This window comes from Bradysia coprophila, unplaced genomic scaffold (assembly GCF_014529535.1).
Source record: "Bradysia coprophila strain Holo2 unplaced genomic scaffold, BU_Bcop_v1 contig_94, whole genome shotgun sequence".
NCBI lineage: Eukaryota > Metazoa > Arthropoda > Insecta > Diptera > Sciaridae > Bradysia > Bradysia coprophila.
Genome location: NW_023504022.1, coordinates 5,706,314 through 5,727,353, shown reverse-complemented (window position 1 = coordinate 5,727,353; position 21,040 = coordinate 5,706,314). Strand labels below are relative to the sequence as shown.

The 21,040-nt window shown below is 37.1% G+C and overlaps 1 protein-coding gene across 11 annotated transcripts in view; it reads right to left on the bottom strand.

Moving 5' to 3' along the window:
* LOC119085103 (probable phospholipid-transporting ATPase IA) overlaps positions 1-21,040 on the bottom strand; it is a 59,467-nt gene that overhangs the window by 17,106 nt on the left and 21,321 nt on the right. For 6 of the 11 annotated variants that reach the window (XM_037195357.1, XM_037195351.1, XM_037195349.1 and 3 more), the window contains exons 2-7: positions 3,700-3,820; positions 3,093-3,276; positions 2,869-3,029; positions 2,472-2,669; positions 269-404; positions 59-200 (exon numbers count right to left, since the gene is read on the bottom strand). In XM_037195357.1, coding sequence (XP_037051252.1) covers positions 59-200; positions 269-404; positions 2,472-2,669; positions 2,869-3,029; positions 3,093-3,276; positions 3,700-3,820 — 942 coding nt within the window. Of the gene's footprint in view, positions 1-58; positions 201-268; positions 405-2,471; positions 2,670-2,868; positions 3,030-3,092; positions 3,277-3,699; positions 3,821-10,339; positions 10,691-12,452; positions 12,821-21,040 lie in introns of those variants that run through there. The other 5 variants (XM_037195354.1, XM_037195355.1, XM_037195358.1 and 2 more) reach the window with 2 other exon arrangements.

Below are 21,040 nucleotides of genomic sequence, written 5' to 3'. Positions count from 1 at the left end.
GAAGAGATACGATCTCAATGGTGGAACACGCACACACACACACAAAAAGGCCACTTACTCGGTATACCTAAATACCAATCGATTAAGTAATGTTCCCTCGTCCAAAACTCATTAAATATGGCACTTACAAGACATAAAACGATAAGCATTAAAAATAACATCAAAACCTGTGTGTTTGTCAGTCTGTCAACAGTGGAGCGCTGCGGATGGAATGCAATTTTCAGAAATCAATTTGTTATTCGATTAATCAGCACAATGGCAATCATACCTTAAGTGGCGCTGAGGTAGAATTTCTCATAAGTTTAGTGTCGTGTCCGGTGTAAATCACAACACCAAATGCCCACGATGTGTTTCGCAATGTTGCACCCCTCAGCAAAACTTGATCTGGACCTAACGCCACCGATCTGTAAACAAGGAGGATGACTTGTCAGATTCTACAGTTAAGAATCGAATTTCAGCCTCAGTTTGCTTCAGCTGATTTTCAGGTAGCTCGCTCATTCAAACGAAATGGGGTTTTGACTTGTGAGTTAACAGTGTAAACGTGCAAATCCACTTGTATGTGTTTGAATTAAGCAGCTGAAAATCATCCGAAGGAAATTTCGACTCAAATTTGATTATTTCCTGTACGCGCCCGAAATTTCCGTTTTTAGACCCACTCACATCAATAAATACTACAAATAGATTGTGTCTTGCAGTGCCTATATTCTCGAAAATGTTTTCTTGAATTTTCACAGATTTTCACGATTTTCTCAAATTTTCATGAATTTTTGTGAAACGTTTTTCCCGAAAATTTAAGAAAATCGCGAAAATTGCAGAAGGTGGCGGGACATTTCGACACCGTCAATATCGTCAGGAACGATATTTTCGTTTTTTTGGACGATACTATCATCTAAAAAACGATACTATCGTCTAAAAAACGATAATATCGTTTTTAGACGATAGTATCGTCCAAAAAACGATAATATCGTTTTTTAGACGATACTATCGTCCAAAAAAACGATATTATCGTCCAAAAAATTTTCATCCAGGACGATAATATCGTCTAAATTGGAAAATTCTAAAATATTGTCTGGACGATAGTATCGTTTTCTAGAAAATCTAATGGATATTTTCGTTTTCTGTACGATAATATCGTCCAAAACGATAATATCGTCCTGGGCGATATTATCGTTTTCTTAAATGATAATATCGTCCAGCACGATACTATCGTTTAAAAAAACGATAATATCGCCCAGGACGATATTATCGTTTAGTTTTGGGTGGTAATATTGTCCAGACTTAATTTTACTCAGAGGTGCAGCAAGAACCGAATTCTCTTCCAAAATATCAAAAAACAATTGTCAGAGTAAATCACCTACACATCAGTGTTTAAAAAAGGCGTTTAGTTCGTCCCTAAATAATTCATCTTTTTACGAAATGAATACAACTTAGATTGTACATAAAAAGCGTTTTAACACGCCGAGCGATCCGGCCCATTGCCCCGGAGCGAAGCGGAGGGCCGCAATGCGAGCCGGGCGCCGGAACGGTTTCGGAACTTAGGAGTTAATTTTTTTTTTCGCATCGTCTCATAATTAGTCTGTGTAATTTTTCTATATAAAATTTAAATTTACGGAACCAAATGAACCAATTTTTAATATATATTTGCCGTCTATAAAAAGGTGTTTATCTACAAGATTTTGTGTTTCGTCTTCAACAACCATCCAGAACGATAATATCGCCCAGGACGATATTATCGTCTAGAATTTTTATTTTAAATAAATTAAAAACGATATTATCATCCTGGACGATATTATCGTCTCAAATTTAAAAAAATTAATAAATTAAAAACGATATTATCGTCCCAAAAATTATCGACCAGGACGATAATATCGTCCAAAATAACGATAAATTTGTTCAGAAAAAGAAAATAACGATAATATCGTCCAGCGGATATTTTCATCCAGGACGATATTATCGTCAAAAAAACGATATTATCGTTTTTTGAACGATAATATCATTTTTTAGACGATAGTATCATCTAAAAAAACGATAGTATCGTCCAAAAAAACGATATTATCGTTTAAAAACGATATTATCGTTTTTTAAACGATAATATCGTCAAGAAAACGATAATATCGTCCTGAAAATATTTTAAAATTTATAATTTTAGACGATATTATCGTCCTGGATGAAATTTTTTTAGACGATATTATCGTTTTTTAGACGATAGTATCGTCTAAAAAACGATACTATCCTTTTTTGGACGATACTATCGTCTAAAAAACGATACTATCGTCCAAAAAACGATACTATCGTTTTTTGGACGATACTATCGTCTAAAAAACGATAATATCGTTCCTGACGATATTGACCGTGTAGTTATGTCGCCTCACCTTGCAGAAAGTTCTAGAGAATATTTTCGTGAATATAGGCCCTGGGTCTTGACATGACGTTGACCGAATCAACGGTACCGACGTTTTATATGAACTTACGTTTTGCCATGCTCCTTCAAAACACCGTTAAACTCATACAAATGCCTATTTGGCGGTTCGCATTCAAGCGTTCCATTGAAATTGACTAAATCTTTTGTTTCTAGGAATTTTGCGGTTGCAGGTACACCCTGACGAATTTTCAAATTTGTTTCGCCGTCTAGATTCGATGTTTCAATGAACGACATCGATTGTGGCTCGCTGGAAGACAATATTTCGGTTGAAAAAAGCTCGTTCCATCGAAAGCTCTCATGTCATAACGAGGGGAAAACTACGCAAGCAGACTCTGTCCCATCTACTTCCATTTGCGTGATTTTTCCTTCTATTGGTCACCAATAGCAAATAGCACCTGTCGCAGTGTTTGCTCGCGTAGTTTCCCCATCGTATCACAAATATATACCTGGAGGACAGCAGAATCATATCAGCTGGAAAGAATGTGTTGTTTACGATTTTGACAATGTCACCGACAGTCAGATCCTGCCACTTGACTGCTTGCCATTGGCCACCTTTGATAACATCCACTTGGCGATGATTAACATCGTCATCGGCTCGATGTCGTTTCTAAAAAAATATTGAACGATCAAAATCGACGCTTGTGTTCCGATAACATTCGATTGTACTTACAACATCCTCAACGATCTCCTTGATCGCACTTACAGATAATATAAATATTAACGGAACTAATGTGGTGTAACGTCCTGTCGGGGAAACGTCTTTTATTTGTTGAAGTAATGCGATGAACAAGAAGAAACAATTCGAATAACGTCGGAATTGTTCGAACAGAAATGATGGTAAAAAACTCATAAAACTGTGGATTGAGAACGTACAGATCGTTAAACATCTAGTCCCATTCAGGAAGTGTAGGTTACATTGGATGCTGCGGAAGTAGTTTGTGATGAAAGGAAACTCACGAGTGTGTTTTTGAGCAATAACCTATGGTAACTGTCTATCCGAGCCGAAGGCGAGTTTAACAACTATATTTGTCGACAAATAGTTGCCGAAGCAAATTGCTCAAAAACACATGAGTGAGTTTACGAGCATCCCAAAGTTGTTTCCGAAGTAATGAAGTACGTTACAGCATCCAACGTATTCTGGTTTACTACTTGCCCCATGCGAAAGTTCATTTCCACGTAGGAAAATGATAGAAATGAACCGGAAGCGGTCCACATGTAATGGATCATTTTCGCAGAGGGCATGTAGTAAAAGGAAATATTTTCGTTGGTTTGCTCACCTATATTTTGCAGTTGATATGTGATTACTACAAAATTTTTGTGGCTGTGGTTTGTTGAGGAATATGATTCGTTTGTCGATATCATCCAATGTCGCTCCTGATGTTGTAGCTTCATCATCATCTGGAAAAAAAAGAATTTTAAATGCAAAAAAACGAGATGGAAACATTATGCAAACGTAGGTGAATTGGGTTGCACTCGATACCAAATCCAATTAAATCAAAACCTAGTTCATTAATGACCTCAAATGAAAGGAGTCATTTCCCGTTCTACACGCTAATTAAATTCATTTCAAATTATGTGCAAAGATACCAGCTCCAAAACAGATACACGAAAACGGAACGGCTTTTCCGTGAACACAAATTTTAAATTATTGATTTCCTTTTGATTCTTTTTTTTTCTTCAATGCTTTGGATGGAAAAAAAGTTCTCATTTTGCGAGGTATAATTAAGTATAATGGAATCGGAATGGTATTTTTACTATCTATGAATCGCACGAAAGCCTGTGTTGTGTATACACATAAAGTCGTATCCACTAACGAATCGAGACATGCAGGGCGTTATTAGTGGGCTTAATTTATTCGTTTGTTATTGATTTCTGTACGCAGCAGTATGTTCTATTCGATTGTGTGAGGAGATATTGTTTTAGAGGCTGAGGTAAATATCGACCAATTATTTCACATGGGCGACAATCATTAGTACATAGCAACCGGGACCATGTTTGGGGACAAATTTACAACCTAAAGTCGTAAAGAACAGAGAGAAAAAATCCCTTTTGCTACTAGGTCATGGTCAATCGAATTAGAAGTTAATGGACCGATAAGGAATGATGACGAGTTAGGAACTGACCTCTAATTACCTCAAGAATGTCAGCAATCCAGTAAAGAACGATGAAAAAACAAAAACCTACTCAGGTTCTATAGGTAGACGATAACATGTCAGGAAGGGGTGTTACACTCACAGATTGCATATTGTGCTGTTAGTTGTCATCATACAAAATGGTTGTGACATTGAAACATCGAATTAAAAGAATTTTGGCGTAGTAAAGGGCATCGACTACATCCAGAGCTGTTTTTGTGATCAGTATTCCAATGGCAGGCTATTCCACAAACTCAATCGAAAATTATCAACCTCCTGTCACTATTCAGCGGTAGGAAAGTTCTGAATAATGTTGGGAAATCTCCGTTCTAGAATCCCTGGAAATCCTGGGTTTTATCTCAACAACGAGGCAACGGAAGCCCGCCTCCCAGCATTCGAAAATTGTCGTGAAACGTGAAGTCAGCGAAGCGATTTTTTCTGACACAGTGTCGGACAACATTAGAGTGCTGCTTAAGTTAAAGACGAAAGATTTATTCGATATCTGAAGAGAAGCAAGAGTTTTTGACTGTTCCCCTGAACGAAAGTGGCCTTAATGACCGTCACTACATAATCAGTTTAGCGTAAGAAAATTTAATCAAAATTTTGCCAAAATTTTTCTTTTGATGTACCGCTATACTGTGATGGAAACGAAAAACACAACATGCGAACACATGTTTTGAGTTTTCTTTCAACAGACTTGGTAATTAGCTGAATTTTATTACAAACATTCAACATACGAATAATAACGTTCCGTTCAGTTTTTCCTCCATTCTATCGAGAAGAAAAATGTTTTCCCGTTTTACCGTTGGATAGACAACGCTTTTGGGTACCTCCACGGCGATATGTTTGCTTTGTAAATTATATTTACGTTCGGAATAACAACAGAACGAGCCCGTATCATGTCAAATAAATATCATTTCCATAAATTTCTAATTACATTTACATTTCCCCCCATTTCAAACGTGTGCAGAGCTTTAAGAAATAACGGGAGAAAATGGTTGTCAGGAAATATTGTAGAAGTCGATTGAGTGACAAGTAATTTGAGACGCACAGCGATACGGGTAAATGACGAATCTTGCTGTTCATGGAAAGCATGGTAACACGCAGTTTTTACTTTCCATTGTAGATTGTTATGGCTTTACCAAATAGCCGAAGACGAAATACGATTCATGTTTGGCTTTGTTTCAAGAAAAGGTCATGGTGTTATCCATGTATCAAAGCCGTGAACAAAATAACAAAACAACAAACGGAAATATTGAACCCCCTGGTAACTCAACCCCATGGACAGAAACTTAAAATTTTATGGATCCAATCGATTCTAATGTGTCTTAATGTGTAGTGTTTACCAGTGCTTCGCTACATGTTTCTATTTATAATTTCTACTTTCTACCGATGGGCCACTAATTAATTTTGGTGATGTCTGATACCTCAGTTTACTGTTTTTAACCTTCCTGCTATACTTGTGTCGTAGTAATTTCGTTTAAACATGTCTGACCAAAAATACTTTGAACAACAATTACTTTTATGTGACGATCTGTGATATTCGACTCTATTCTGCTCTATAGAATTAATTTAATTAATTTATTTGTTACCTAAACGTACTCTATCGACGATCATTCCTTAAACTTAACCCTAACTCTAAACGCTCTAAACTATGTTTGATACGTTACACTTCTTACAATTTTATATTTTACACTCTAATAGTCCGCTTGTATTAAGACGACTGAAAATGAATAATAAATGAATGAAATGAACGATCCTCTATCCGTAGTAACACCAGGCAAATCAATTATTATTTGTTATCTGGTAACCGATCGCTCGTAGCAGACATTGCAATTTGAAAGTTTGGTAGTTTTTGGTAGTTGGACCCCCAAAATATTTAGCAGCAAAGATGTTTCTGATAGTGGTAGTTGACTACCAAAGTGGTATTTGACTGCCAAAGTGGTATTTGACTACCAAAGTGGTAGTTGACTACCAAAGTGGTAGTTGACTACCAAAGTGGTAGTTGACTGCCAAAGTGGTAGTTGACTGCCAAAGTGGTAGTTGACTGCCAAAGTGGTAGTTAAATACCAAAGTGGTAGTTGACTGCCAAAGTGGTAGTTGACTACCAAAGTGGTAGTTGACTACCAAAGTGGTAGTTGACTACCAAAGTGGTAGTTGACTACCAAAGTGGTAGTTGACTACCAAAGTGGTAGTTGACTACCAAAGTGGTAGTTGACTACCAAAGTGGTAGTTGACTACCAAAGTGGTAGTTGACTACCAAAGTGGTAGTTGACTACCAAAGTGGTAGTTGACTACCAAAGTGGTAGTTGACTGCCAAAGTGGTAGTTGACTACCAAAGTGGTAGTTAAATACCAAAGTGGTAGTTAAATACCAAAGTGGTAGTTGACTGCCAAAGTGGTAGTTGACTACCAAAGTGGTAGTTAAATACCGAAGTGGTAGTTGACTGCCAAAGTGGTAGTAGACTTCGTCGCTTATTTTCCACGTCATTTAGGAAAAACGTTGTTCCTAACGCATGCAAAAAGGCTTTTTTATGCAAATTTGATTCTAGAACTCCCCTGCGTTTTATCTTTATGATAGCAACGAGCTATCGCACAGGCGCTGACACCAGCTAACCATTATATCATTTACATCTACTATCGCGCCCTCCCATGATTTATTGTCTTTTCCACCTTTGCATTTTTGTCGAAACAATCTCATGCCTGAGAATCAACGAAGATAAGTGCCACTGAGTGATGCATGCCCTTTTACGCACTAGATAGATGTGTCTAGGCGCTGGCCGATACGTGCGGTTAAACGTTTTTCTCCCGGAACGAAAACATCAAACGTTTTTGAAAAACATTAAAGTTGACGGGAGAAAATAGTTATTTTACAGTCAAAGGCAGTCAATTTTCAGCATAAATTTGCTTCAGCTGTTTTTCAGCTGATCCACACATACAATCAAAACTGGTTTTCCTTGTTCATACGGTTGAAGCTGCTACACGCACGCGCATGATAGTGGTAAAACCGTATAGAGACGTATAAACGGTTGTGATTGTTTGTATGGATCAGCTGGAAAACAGCTAAAGCTAATTTATGCTGAAAATTCACTGCCTTTGACTGTACTTTATCCAGAGTTGAGAAAATGACTAACTTGCCAGAGTTAAATTCTATTTTCTTACCCTGGGAGAGACAGTGTTGAGAAGGTATGGAAATTATCTTGTCTGAATTGTCATTAGACAACACGTCATTTTCTCATGGCACGGCATTTTTCTCAACTCAGTGACAGAAAGTACAACTTTCGTTGCTAGTGTTGGGAAAAACGTTGTATGTAACTCGGTGATACTCGGCACTAGATGTGTAGTTTGTCACTCAGCGGGCCGTGCACCGAGTGTGACACACACAACGTTTGTCGAAAATAACGTTTAACACTCAGTTGCGCAAATGGCTGTGTCACCGAGTTGCCTACAACGTTATTCTCAAAACAGCTAGCGAACGTTTTACCTCTTCCACTAACTTGAGATTGAGATAAACATTTTTCAAGTTCAAGTTCACCGAAATAGTCTAACGCTTTCGAATTCCCAAATGAATTCGATCAAACAGAAAATCGGATAGACATCGTAAGATCATCTTGATCAGTAGGTTGTTCGTAGCATTGAGATCAAGGTCAGTATTTACGGCTTACGCATCTTGTTGTTTATGTATAGACGATGAGATCATTTATAATACTGTGGGCTCTGATCTTCTGCAATGTACAACGTATTACATCACTTCTTACAACTAAGTTGAAGCATAAGCAAAATATAATTCGTCGTCACAACATATGTTGCGTCGATTTTCATCGAAAAGAGATTTTCTCGCTAATTTCATTTTATTATCAACATTTCCGCGTGATACAAAATTTAGTCATTTGACTGCAAGATACACCCAATTATCAAAGTTTATGCACGTTGATTGTGTTGACTTCATATTGACATTATGTGACATAAAACACCAACTCAACAACACCCACAACACCCAGTCACCAAATGGAATAAATGCAATAAAACTGAGACGAATAATTGCTCAGAAAATTGAAAACAACAACGAAATTATGGGAAACGAAGCTAACAATTATAACTCAGATGAAAATGACTAAATACACGCTGGCTGGTTTTTTGGCCTTGTGAAAGATGATTATACACCGTGCATGATTGTGTTATATACACGGCGATACGCCGAGCATTGCAATTGAATTACATCTGATTACAATAGACAATGGAATAAACGTTAAACTTAACCCGTTCTTATGCATGCACTTGCTGTGCTGGTGGATAATGTTTTAACGATTGAACCCTGAAGGAAAATGTTGGAATTTTTTTTTGACGTCTTAGAGCGTTTAGATGGGTGTTCATTATGCTATATGTATAATTCAGCTTTGAATACGGCTTTCTTGTCGAAGACAAATATCGATTATACATATATATGATTGTGACGTAGATAAAAAATGAGGGACAACGGCAGTCACAGAGAACGGACGTGTTTATGCGTTGCTCTCTAAAAGTGTTTCTTTTGTGTGGCTGTGTGTGAATTCATTTTCGATTTTGTCTAATTTCTGTGCCAACTTTTACGGCTTTGGTGTTTTTATTTTGCTGTAATGTTTAAATGGTGAAATTATTTTAAAGGTTTTATTAACGAAGTCAAAGTGTTGTTCTCGTAGGTCATTTTCTCTTTGATCAATAAAGTCGTTCTCGCCTCATTGTGCGATATCAACAATTGTGTTATTTCCTTTGTTATTTAACATGTGCTTCGTGGCGTCGGTTTACGGATTAACAATCGACTCTACCAGAAGCTAATGCTAAATTACGTGCTCGATTAATGTACGAAAATGACACATTGCCGTATGGCATCTGGCAGTCAATTTTAGTGCAGGTAAGGTACAAACGCTTCGGGTTCTCATTTGACACCCCAAAACCACATAGCAAATTTTTACAAATTTGCTGTGGTACAATCCCAAGATACAGAAACTATCTTGTACTCCAAAATGACCGCGAGGTTTAACAGATCTATTGATTGATACGTTGTATGGATGTCAAGGGATATGACGAAATACGAATCATTCAAACGCTACAACCTGCAACGCCAGAACGAGTTCAGTCACATGGTGGCATGGCGATTTATACGAAGAGGCAACTCATGGCCTATGGTGATTAGACACTTGCTATTACCTAAAACTAATAGCCGTAACCGTAACAAAGTCGGAAATATCAAAAAACCCAACATTCGCTTTCTCCATAAAAGAAACCATATCGACATAATGTCAATAGTAGAAAGAGCTACAACATGACAATGTTGATAGCGCCATCTTTGGGAAAATGTACAGGTCAATTAGTGATGGTTGTGGTATTCGCATACCACCCACGGCTTGGAGAATTCACAACGTATGGGACGTTAACACACGGTCGATTTGTGAACAATCTAAGTCGGGAGAGATATGATGTAAAATCACAGTCCATATGATCAAGAGACTTGTACAATAGCACAACAGGCCCATCTGAGGCTTAGGTGCTGGGCTTACACCCTCCCATCTAATCTAATCTAATCTAATCTAGATAAAAAATGAATAAACGGAAAGGGATGTTTGGTAAAAAAAGAAAAAAAGGGGACAACGTTTGAAGATCCATACCAACCATATTCTCATGAATTATTTAAAAAAATAATTCGAAAAACGGTTTAAATATAGAACTTCAAGCCGAAAGTGTGTGTACGAAAGTTTGTGCTCTGAAAATTAATTTCAAATTAAAAAGTGAAGCCTTTGAAACCTTACTTGTTATTCGGAGTTTAAGCGCTTTATACATAGACGTTAGTGACATGCTGTGATAGTAATCCATTAATACTGGCGATAAGTTATTGGATTACAAGATTTATTTTCGATACGGCACTTAACAAACAAAACAGAACGCAGAAAATTGCACTTTCAATATGGAAAATTTCAAAGTTCTTTTATTGGAAAAGTTAACACATCGTATCGCACTTAACCTTTAACGTTTTGTTCAAATTTTTTTTCCCTTGTTATTTTAGCCATATTTTTACCGAAAGAGCAACACTTTTCTAGCGTGAAATTGCTTAGAATTTAACATTTTCAATTGATAATTTCTCGAGTAAAGAATTTACATTCTTTGGAAATGTTTGCGTCTCATAGTAAAGTGTTTATACGCAACGAGTATTTTACTGGATATGATGAAACGAATACGAAACCAGAGCGATAGAGGGTGATTCATGAACAAAATGGTCGAGACGAGAATGGAATCGTTGAGATTAATCATGAATTGCCTTATCACTGTGGGTTTTTCCACATAAATTTACTGCTGTGAGAGTTTTATTTGAAGGGAAACGATTAGAGAAAGTAAATCTGAATATTAGAGATAGTAGTGTGACAGTGCTCGCAGATTTACTCGGTATTGATCCGATATTTACTCGAATCTGCATGAGGTTCTACTAGCTTTTACCCGAGCTTTTGATATAATTTACCCAAGTCGCTCCTTCCATCCGGTTTTTATTATTTTTTCGGCAGAATGTGACTGACAGAAAGTCTTACTTTTGTTGACGACCAATGCTACACTGATAAAAAAAATTCGTCAACATACATCCAGTATGTATGAAATGGCTGGCAGACAGCTTCATTTCTGCCTTACTTCGGATATGTATATTCCAACGTCTGGCAAGTATATCGTACATGTTTGATGTACAAACATACGAGTGACAAGAATAGTCACGAGCAGTACGTATGACTATACGTCGGACTTGTACGATATACATGTCAGACGTTGAATATACATGTCAGACGTTGGAATATACATATCCGAAGTAAGGCAGAAATGAAGCTGTCTGCCAGCCATTTCATACATACTGGACGTAAATTTTTTAACAGTGTATGAGCTGAGTGAAGGTGTATGAAAGCTTACTTTCATTTCGCTTACAAATCGCTAGACTTTTTCATGCAAAAATATATGACTAGCCTATTGAGGATGGTTATCTCTTTGTCACTGTCGCCATGACCTTCTTTCAATGTTTCAGACAAATAAAACTGCAATTTTTGTCACTCAGATCATAAGAGTGTCAGAAAGGGATTAATTCAACAATTACCCAACGCTTTTTCAGTGCTGTCATCAAAACTTAAATCCTAGATAACTCGAGAAATACGTTCTCTGTGAAGGTAAAACTTTGTTCTACAGCCCCATTTAAGGGGTATTTTGGAGAATAAAGCATAATTTTGACTCCTCAGGCCGCGTATTTCTCGAGCTATTTAAGATTCTATTTTGATGACAGCACTGAAAAAGCGTTTCGTAATTTATGAATCATCCCCAACCATTCCCTCTTACAGGCAGGCCCGTCCTTCAATACATATAATAAACAGATGCAGATCTTTTTACAATGTTTCATACATTCTGTCTACCTCTACTCTACATACATTTATAGCAAATTAGGAACACAGAAGAACAGTTAGAGAACGTTTTGCCTGTCTCCAGTAAAGGTTAGTATGTACAAATTCAAATTACTGCAACGAAAGTGTCGAAAGCAGCGTTAAAAAGCGGAAATCGTATAATCGACAACCGTTAACGATAACCATTTTTGTAACAGTTAAATGCCGATGATAACAATGAATGGATTGTTAAGCATTGCATGTTTAAATAAATATTTATTTGCAAATTTTCTGGTGCCAGGGCAACAATAGCAACTTAAGTGCTACATTTAGTAAATTATGGTCTTTAAAAAAAAAACGAAAAAAAAGAAAACCAATTTTCCATGTAACCCTGTTCAAAACTCTCTCAAAGTATTAATGTCTACCCTCAAACTACAGACAGTTGAGTATGTATGTAATACGCGAGAGATATTAGGGGAGAGAAATAGAGCGATCACATAGTGCGCATGTGTCTTACGTTTTCCTGTATTTTCCTCTGTTTTCGGTGTCCTTCTGATTTGCATAGCTTTCGTCCGTGCCCATGTTCCAGCCCGTCGCAATCCTCTACTCACTTGTTGCGAAGTTCGATTTGCAAACGCTGACAAATCCACAAATGACATTTCAATGCTTTAACACTCACACAATCAATTCACTTAATATGTAGGCGGTTGCATCTCATGAATGACGATGAACACAACATTGATTCACATTCATAAATAAATAAAAATGTTTATTTTTTTGTAACTAAACCATTGGAATTTTAATTCGATTTTATTGTTTTGTTCATCAAAAGAAAAATTGTCATTTTACTAGCCGCGGTCACAGTGTTTTTTGTAGGACGTTTAGCTGAGATAATAACTCAATCAATTTGAATGAAATTAGAACAAAATATAGAAACAAAATTATTGTTCTCGTAAATTATCTGTGGAAGGCTAGGCAGCTTGTATAGCGTGTTAACGCTATACACATATACTGCATTTGTTTCAAATTTAAAACCGACTAATATACGACGAATACAATTCCAATATCAAACATGAATTGTTTTTAGAGTTTCCCATTTGAAATTCTGTTGAATGTCAATGCCAATCAAGTATCAGTAACGTTGCGTTTGACTTGATAATGAATACTGTTGGTGAATCATTCATGCATTATTGTTGTATTGAGGGTGGAATGCAGGGAGATAGTTTCAACGTTAATAGCTCTGAACTATCAGTTAAAAAATAATCATAAAATCAATCTATTGGACGTTGGGCGCTGCCGCAGTAAGGTACCTCATGAAAGTTTAAAAAAAATAGAAGTGCCGCTACCTGAATTCGCTATTGGAACACAAATTAGCGCGTGATTAACTGTCCATAATATTCGTCATAATAACCAATCACTATTAGTCATCTCCTAGAGGCTTAGTGAGCCAAACAACGTACGTTTGAAACTTTTTATTTAGCCTTGTGTTTTTGCATCCCTCGCCTTCGGCTCGAGCTGCAAACGCCACACTTAGCATGCTAAAAAGTTCCAAGTAAGGAAGTAATCTACTATTGACTATGCTTACGTCAATGAAGTAATGACTCATTTTCCGACGGTGTAATAAGTAAACATAAAATCTACATCGAAATGCACCTGACTGCCAATGCAGTAAAGGATTTCATCTCGATCTGTTGAAAATATTTGACATCTGTGCAAGGTTTATCGCATCGTACGAAATCATTTACTGGTTTGACACCCTCTGGGCCTTTTCAAGTGTGTGAATAAAGTCCTCTGGGCCTTATTAACGACTTGACGAAAAGTCATGTCATCGAAATTCGAAGAAGATTGTGGAAAATAATATTGTTGATAAGTACACCAGGTGTTTTACACCTTCATCATCTGACAATCTCATATACACACACACACAAATGTGTCCTTATCCTACCTACATGACTCGCTATCTTATTGAGTTAGCGATCAGTGACATGTTTGATGCGCTAGTATCAACATCAACACCTGATAGCGGCCGGCAATCAATGTCAAAGCTAATTCAGATATGATAAAATATGTATTCACATCGCAGTAAGTTTCAATTTGGTAATTTTTTAATTATTCCTTTGGGAAGCGGCTTATTAATATTGAAATTTCTAAACACGGTAGATTCAACTCCGAGGTTGGCTGATTTTCTGATAACATGCATTAAGCTACGAATACCAATGTGCTATCGATCGATATTGAAGGTAGCGATATACGCTACGATTTTCTGGAATGTTCTCATGATTTAAACCGCTACTACAGTGAGGGGATTCTTTTGAAAAACAGCCTACCGAAATCGGCCGCATTTTCCAGTGGACTTTTTTATATGTGCCTAGAAAGGTATTCGACCCTAGAAGCCAAAACCACTTTCAAAAAAAATCTTCGAAGTTTGTGTGGCTGATGAAACGTGATCAAAAACCGGAAACTTGTACTTTTCTTACAAAAATTTCTCCAGTTACACGAGCCGTACAGGGTCGTGTGGGGTGTCATTTGAAAGGTAATCACACGTACTATTGAGCCGAATAGTGTTTAAAATTCATCGACACTGAAATGTGTGCAGTTGAGGTTTTCAACCGAAGACTTACACTGTTCTTACTGAAATTTCTCGAGGTATACAAAACGTACATGGTCTTGTAGGGTGTCATTTGACAGGTAATTTAATGTGCTTTTGGGCCAAATAGGGCCTTATGTGGTTTAGATGCAATGAAATGTTTAGGTGTACATATTTCAACATAGATGCATCTAAACTTCATAAGACCCTATTTTGCCCAAAAGCACATTAAATTACCTGTCAAATGACACCCTACACGACCATGTACGTTTTGTGTACCTCAAGAAATTTCAGTAAGAACAGTGTAAGTCTTCGGTTGAAAACTTTAACTGCACATATTTCAGTGTCGATGAATTTTAAACACAATAAATCCCTATTCGGCTCAATAGTACGTGTGATTCTAATGACACCCCACACGACCCTGTACGGCTCGTAAAACTGGAGAAATTTTTGTAAGAAAATTGCAAGTTTTCGGTTTTTGATCACCTTTCACCAGCTAGACAAACTTCGAAGAATTTTTAGCCCCGTACGAAGTACGAAGGGGCTTATAGGATTACGATGCCGTGTGTAATTGATGGAATTCGAAGCAGACGGTAAGGGCAAAGTGTTTGCCTATGTTCATAGATGACGAATCCGCAATAAAAATTTGGGCCGTCTGTCCGTCTGTCCGTCTGTCCGTCACGTCGATATCTTGAGTAAATCAAATCCGATTTCAAAAATTTTTTTTTCCCTGAAAGATAGTCCAAATAGTGAGGCTAAGTTCGAAGATGGGCATATTCGGGTCGGCCCTTCGTGAGTTAGGGCCACCTAAGTGATTTAAGGTCTTTTGGTGATATTTATGGCAAAATAAACGATGTAAATGTAAATGACACAGCAAAAGATAGGTATTGTCAATACCAATCCAGGAAAAAAAAGTTTTTTAAAATCGGGTGAGTGGACCGTGAGTTAGGGCCTTAGAAGTGAAAAGCTACTAGGGCCCTATGTGTATTTTACATAGAACTCAAGTAAATTTCATTCGTTTTTCGTAATTTTTGTTTCATTTGGAAGGTAATCGAACGCCGAATAGAAAGTTGTTGAAAAAAAATTAAATTTGGGTCCTTGGACTAAGGCCACTACTAGGGCCCTATGTGTATTTTACATATAACTCGAGCAAATTTCATCCGTTTTTCGTAGAATAGAATGTAGTTGCGCTATGCGCAATTTTTAAGACGTACACATTTCATAAGAATTTTACTTTACCGACGTTTACGGGCGCAGTAGGCTTACGGTAAGAGTAGGGCGACGGACGAACTAGGGTCACGTACGCAATAGATGTACGGGTTTGTACGGGGCTCAGTCGCAGCAAACGCTCCGACTGTTCTAACGGCTCGTTTTGAAAGTGATTTTGGCTTCTAGGGTCGAATACCTTTCTGGGCAGATATAAAAAAACTCCACTGGAAAATGCGTCCGATTTCGGTAGGCTGTTTTTCAAAAGAATCCCTCAGTTGTTCTCCGGGAATTACATTCTTCTCGCCGAATACAAAACATTTAATTTATTCTATTTGAAAATAACGAATGTGTATCGATTTTAGTGGGGGATTTGTTGTTGTTGTTGTTGTTGTTGTTGTGGCAGGTTATAGTAAATCCGAACCATTAATCAAATCAAAGTGGATTATCAATGAAAGGTTAAATGTTTTAGTTGTTTTGGTTGCCCACATGTCATGTTACAATATTAATAGTTTTCGAAGGGTATTATTGGATATAATCATTGTGCGGCGAACAATCACTATATCTAATAATATCCCATCGCTACAATAAAGTTAAAAGGTTTCGCGCAGGGACTATTTTAGGGAAAATTTTCTCATGTTTTCCCTAATTTTCCATTTTTTTTGTTGAAAACAAGGAGAAAATATGTAAAAAATGGTTCGCAAAAATAGTCCCTGGATTTAGGTCAAGAAGGCAAATTGTAAATCATTTTCGTTTTCCAATTCTTAGCGAGGAAACATAGCTTTGACTACTCCATAAGTCCATAATCAATTTCTACTTAAATGCTAAAGGAACGCAAAGACCGAGTCATTTTCTGTAAATTGTTCGATTAACGACAAGTCATCTGTTACCAATAACAACGACAACAGTAATCAGTATAGCAAGAAGTATTAGCTTGTGATATCGTCAGCAATGTGCACGTAAAATGAAACACAAGATTCCAAATTAAATTCTTTGAACGATTGAAGTAACAGATTTATATTTCTGCCATACCGTGATACACTCTACTCGTCGTTAACAAAAGTCTCGCAGTTTTGTTTGCCGAAAAGTTGAAATGCCTAGAACACAAATCTTTAATTTTAATTTAATGGTTTCAGTCTGGGTGTGACTGTCAAATCAGAAACATTATTGGCTTTGAAAGTAATGTTCCATTAAAATTATTATTGAAAGAAAAATCGATTACGAATCTATTTCTACTTCTATTTCTATTTTTCTATTTCGCTTGAATTCAGAATGTATTTCGGACGCTGCGGGAAGGTCAGTTGAAGATGTAGTGTGGTATGAACGAAAGATGTGTTCACACTAAAATCAAAAGTTTTTGTGGAAAAATATTTGGAAAGTTTATTTAGCTAGAATATCACGAATACGCCTGTTGAAAACTAGATTTGAAAAGAAAAAGATAAACTGCCACGTCCGGGGATCGAACACGGGCCTTTTCTGTTCAGTACACAGCTGTCCTAACCACTAGACCAACGAAGCACTTCTTCTTCTCAAATCTAATTTTGAACCGTTGTTACACAACGTTCACGTTAATTGAAATTCCGTTCTCCTGTAAACTCATATGCACAGCACATATACAGTCAACATTATATCAATGCCATCGAGCTGAGCTGTGTTTGTAAGGTAGGAGAGCATGAGTATTGGTGACTCAGTGTTAACTAATTTCAAGGGAATATCAAGGGATCAAGGGATTCGATTGACAACTTTGTCGAACGAAAATATTTCCTTGGAAAGATATTTGAAGTAAAAACGATAAAAGGTATTCGGTGTCTATCTTTATGGAACCGATTCCCAACCTGATCTGACCTGACACATTCAAGCCTGGTGCCTTTGCTGCACACGACCAGAAGGATATGAACGTTGGAACTTTGGTAGCACAAAGTGTAACCGACAGAACCACCTTTTGATCTTCCAAGTTATATAATGAACGTGAATCCAAAAATAACAGCGCTGACCCGCAACTTGACATGTACAACTTAAAACTAACAACAACCACCGTCGCTCGACTTGTGGCTTTTTGGAACCGATTCCCGCAGCACCCAACGTTATCCAAATTTATTAAATAGTTAGATCAACTCGTTCCGATATGAACGTCGAGAAATGTTGAAAATAAATTGTGCGGTCGGTGTGTGGTTCGCACATTTTCCACATTTCGGAAATATTGCACATTTTATTTTTAATGTGCCGCGACGTATTATTATAGATATGTTTTTCCGTCGAAAATAGAATTATTTGTTTTGAAATGTATAAAAAAAACAGAGAATTCAATTTTATAATGGATTGGCTTTAATTAATCTACAGTAGAAACTGTCACCAGCGACAATAAACCGTTGAAAAAACAATCGCCGAAGATAAAAGACTGTATGGTTATAGTAAACCTCATAATTTCGGTTAGTTGACACACCTTCTGTGGCTTAGAAAGTATTATTTATATTAAAAAAAAAACAATTTTTGAGAGAGAAACGAATGTTTCTGAAATTACTGAAAACTTGGTATCGAAAGTAGGTCATGCGATTGTTATCAGTTAATTAATATGAATTTAGATTCAATGGTCGCTAGGACATCTAGATTTTCGGGGTTTTTCGTTAGGAGTTAGCCGCAGTCTGTGTGCGAAAAAAAAACTGATCATCTGCTCTAAATAGTCTTAAGTACTAACGAACACTGACACCATGGAAACCAGTGACACAGACTGATGAATAATATCAAAATGCTTCAGTTGTTGCAGCTTAAACACTTTTCCTGCCAAAAATTGGCTTTAGTTCAATTGGTTCAATGTAAACAAAACATTCAGTTGAAAAATGATGTATGGAAATTGGTGGCTAATTTCATAATAATAATCACAGATTCGCTCACACTTAGTCTGAGAAGTTGTCATTTGGATTAGATAATCGAGTCGATTACTATTGATGTGTGTGCGTTTGTTCGAATTTAGACTACCTATCGATGTATTGATTATTCGAATATATTTATACATTCAAGTCAAGTGAATGTCAAAGTAGACACTGCACAACCGGTACAGATCAGTCGATTACAACTGGTCGAGTAAGTATGCGCATTAGGCATTCCTATACAGTTTGAACTATCCAATTTTAGGACGGTAGTTTCTGAGAGTTTTGTCTTTAAATTTTTAGCCCCGTACGAAGTACGAAGGGGCTTATAGGATTACGATGCCGTGTGTAATTGATGGAATTCGAAGCAGACGGTAAGGGCAAAATGTTTGCCTATGTTCATAGATAACGAATCCGCAATAAAAATTTTGTCCGTCCGTCCGTCTGTCACGTCGATATCTTGAGTAAATCAAATCCGATTTCAAAAAAATTTTTTTTCCCTGAAAGATAGTCAAAATAGTGAGGCTAAGTTCGAAGATGGGCGATTTGGGGGCGACCCTTCCGGAGCTGGGGCCCAATAAGTGCCTAACTGTTTTTCGACGATATCTCCAGACATTTAAGCACTACACTTGTAAGTGATACGTCAAATGAAAGGTATTTACAATACCGATCGACAAAAAAAAAGTTTATGAAAATTGGATGACCGACTCGTGAGTTAGACCCCTTGGTGTGAACTAGGCACAGGGCGGCAAGCCGTTTTTGCTTGTAGGTTGGCCAAATTTGAACGAATTTAGATGGATTTTGCTTTATTAGATAGGTATTGACCGTACCAATCAGGGAAAAAAAAGATTATGAAATTCGATTCACCGGAGCGTGAGCTAGGTCTCTTGGAGTGAGCTTATATGTGGCTACTCGGCCGTACAGTGAAGGTGGTGTTTTTTGTTAATATCTCGAGTAAACTTTGACCGAATTTCAATTTTTTTTTTGTTTGAAAGGTACTAACGAATGTAAAGCAGCCGTACTACTTTCCACCTCCTAACAAAATGGCCGTCGGCCGCCATTTTGGATTTTTGTAAAATCAATATAAATCGGTGAAAATGATACTTACTTAATTTTAGGTAAATTCGAAATTTGTTTTACATTTGAAAGGTACGTCGTACGGGGCTTCGTAATTGCGCTATGCGCAATTTTTAAGACGTACACATTTCATAAGAATTTTACTTTACCGACGTTTACGGGCGCAGTACGCTTACGGTAAGAGTAGGGCGACGGACGAACTAGGGTCACGTACGCAATAGATGTACGGGTTTGTACGGGGCTCAGTCGCAGCAAACGCTCCGACTGTTCTGACGGCTCGTTTAGGAAAGAAAGCTCTAAGAGAGACTGATTGTAGATTGTCTGAGATTGGACTGAAATTTGTTTATTGTGGAGTATTTCAGAATTAAAGTGACTATTTGGTATCGGGTGCAAATAGTATATTTTACACCATTTGCACCCTGTCGTGCATTGGGCATAAATTTCAGAGTTTTTCTCGTAATTTTGGTTTCCAGCATGAAAAGCTGTATACGCATCTGTTGTGGACGGTTTAAGTAAATAACTATTTTCATGCGTGCGGTGTGATCTACCTGATTTTCTACCATCAATAGAACGTAAGACAGTTGCATTTTGTTAACGATTCATCGAATGACATTTCTAGTGAGCAAAGTACCAACACCATGAAAAACGCTGTGTTCTCCTTTGGAACAAGTGCGAAATAAAAATTTCCTTTTTTCTCCCCTCGATATACACATAACTATTTCCTCCTACAAATTGGCCTAACAATTTGGGTGTTGCCCTAGAGGCAGATTGATTTTTCGGTGTACAAATTGGCCTAACAATTCGGTGTTGCATTAGAGGAAATAGTTAGTTACGTATCGATTGAGTAGGCCGAAAGAGTTAAGTATTACGTTTTGTATGCTTGCTAAGAGGACCGAAAGTAAAGAAATGTCAATTCAAGGGGCGAAAGCGAAAGCTTTCGCCCGCGAATTGACAGCTTTACTTTCGGTCCTCTTAGCAAGCATACAAATTGATTTTTCCTTCTACAAGTTAGCCTGACAATCGCGAAATCTAATTTTTTCCATATCGTTGGCAAACCTTATATGTTGGCAATCTGTCATACGTGACAGTTGGGATCAATTACATCTGTCGAAGTGACGTTTTAAACCTCAAACCAAAAATTTTCTGCCAAATAGTTAAGAAGTCGCCTATTTTTCCTCAATTCTATCAGTGGAAGAGACTTATAGAAAAATAAACGATTTTGTAATTATTTGGCTAAAATTTTTTGGTTTGAAGTTTAAAACGTCACTTTGACAGATGGAATAGACCGAATTTTGATCACAACTATCACATATTAAGTGATTATTTGCCTATGTTTGCGAAATGTGAGACGAGCCAGAATGAAAAAAA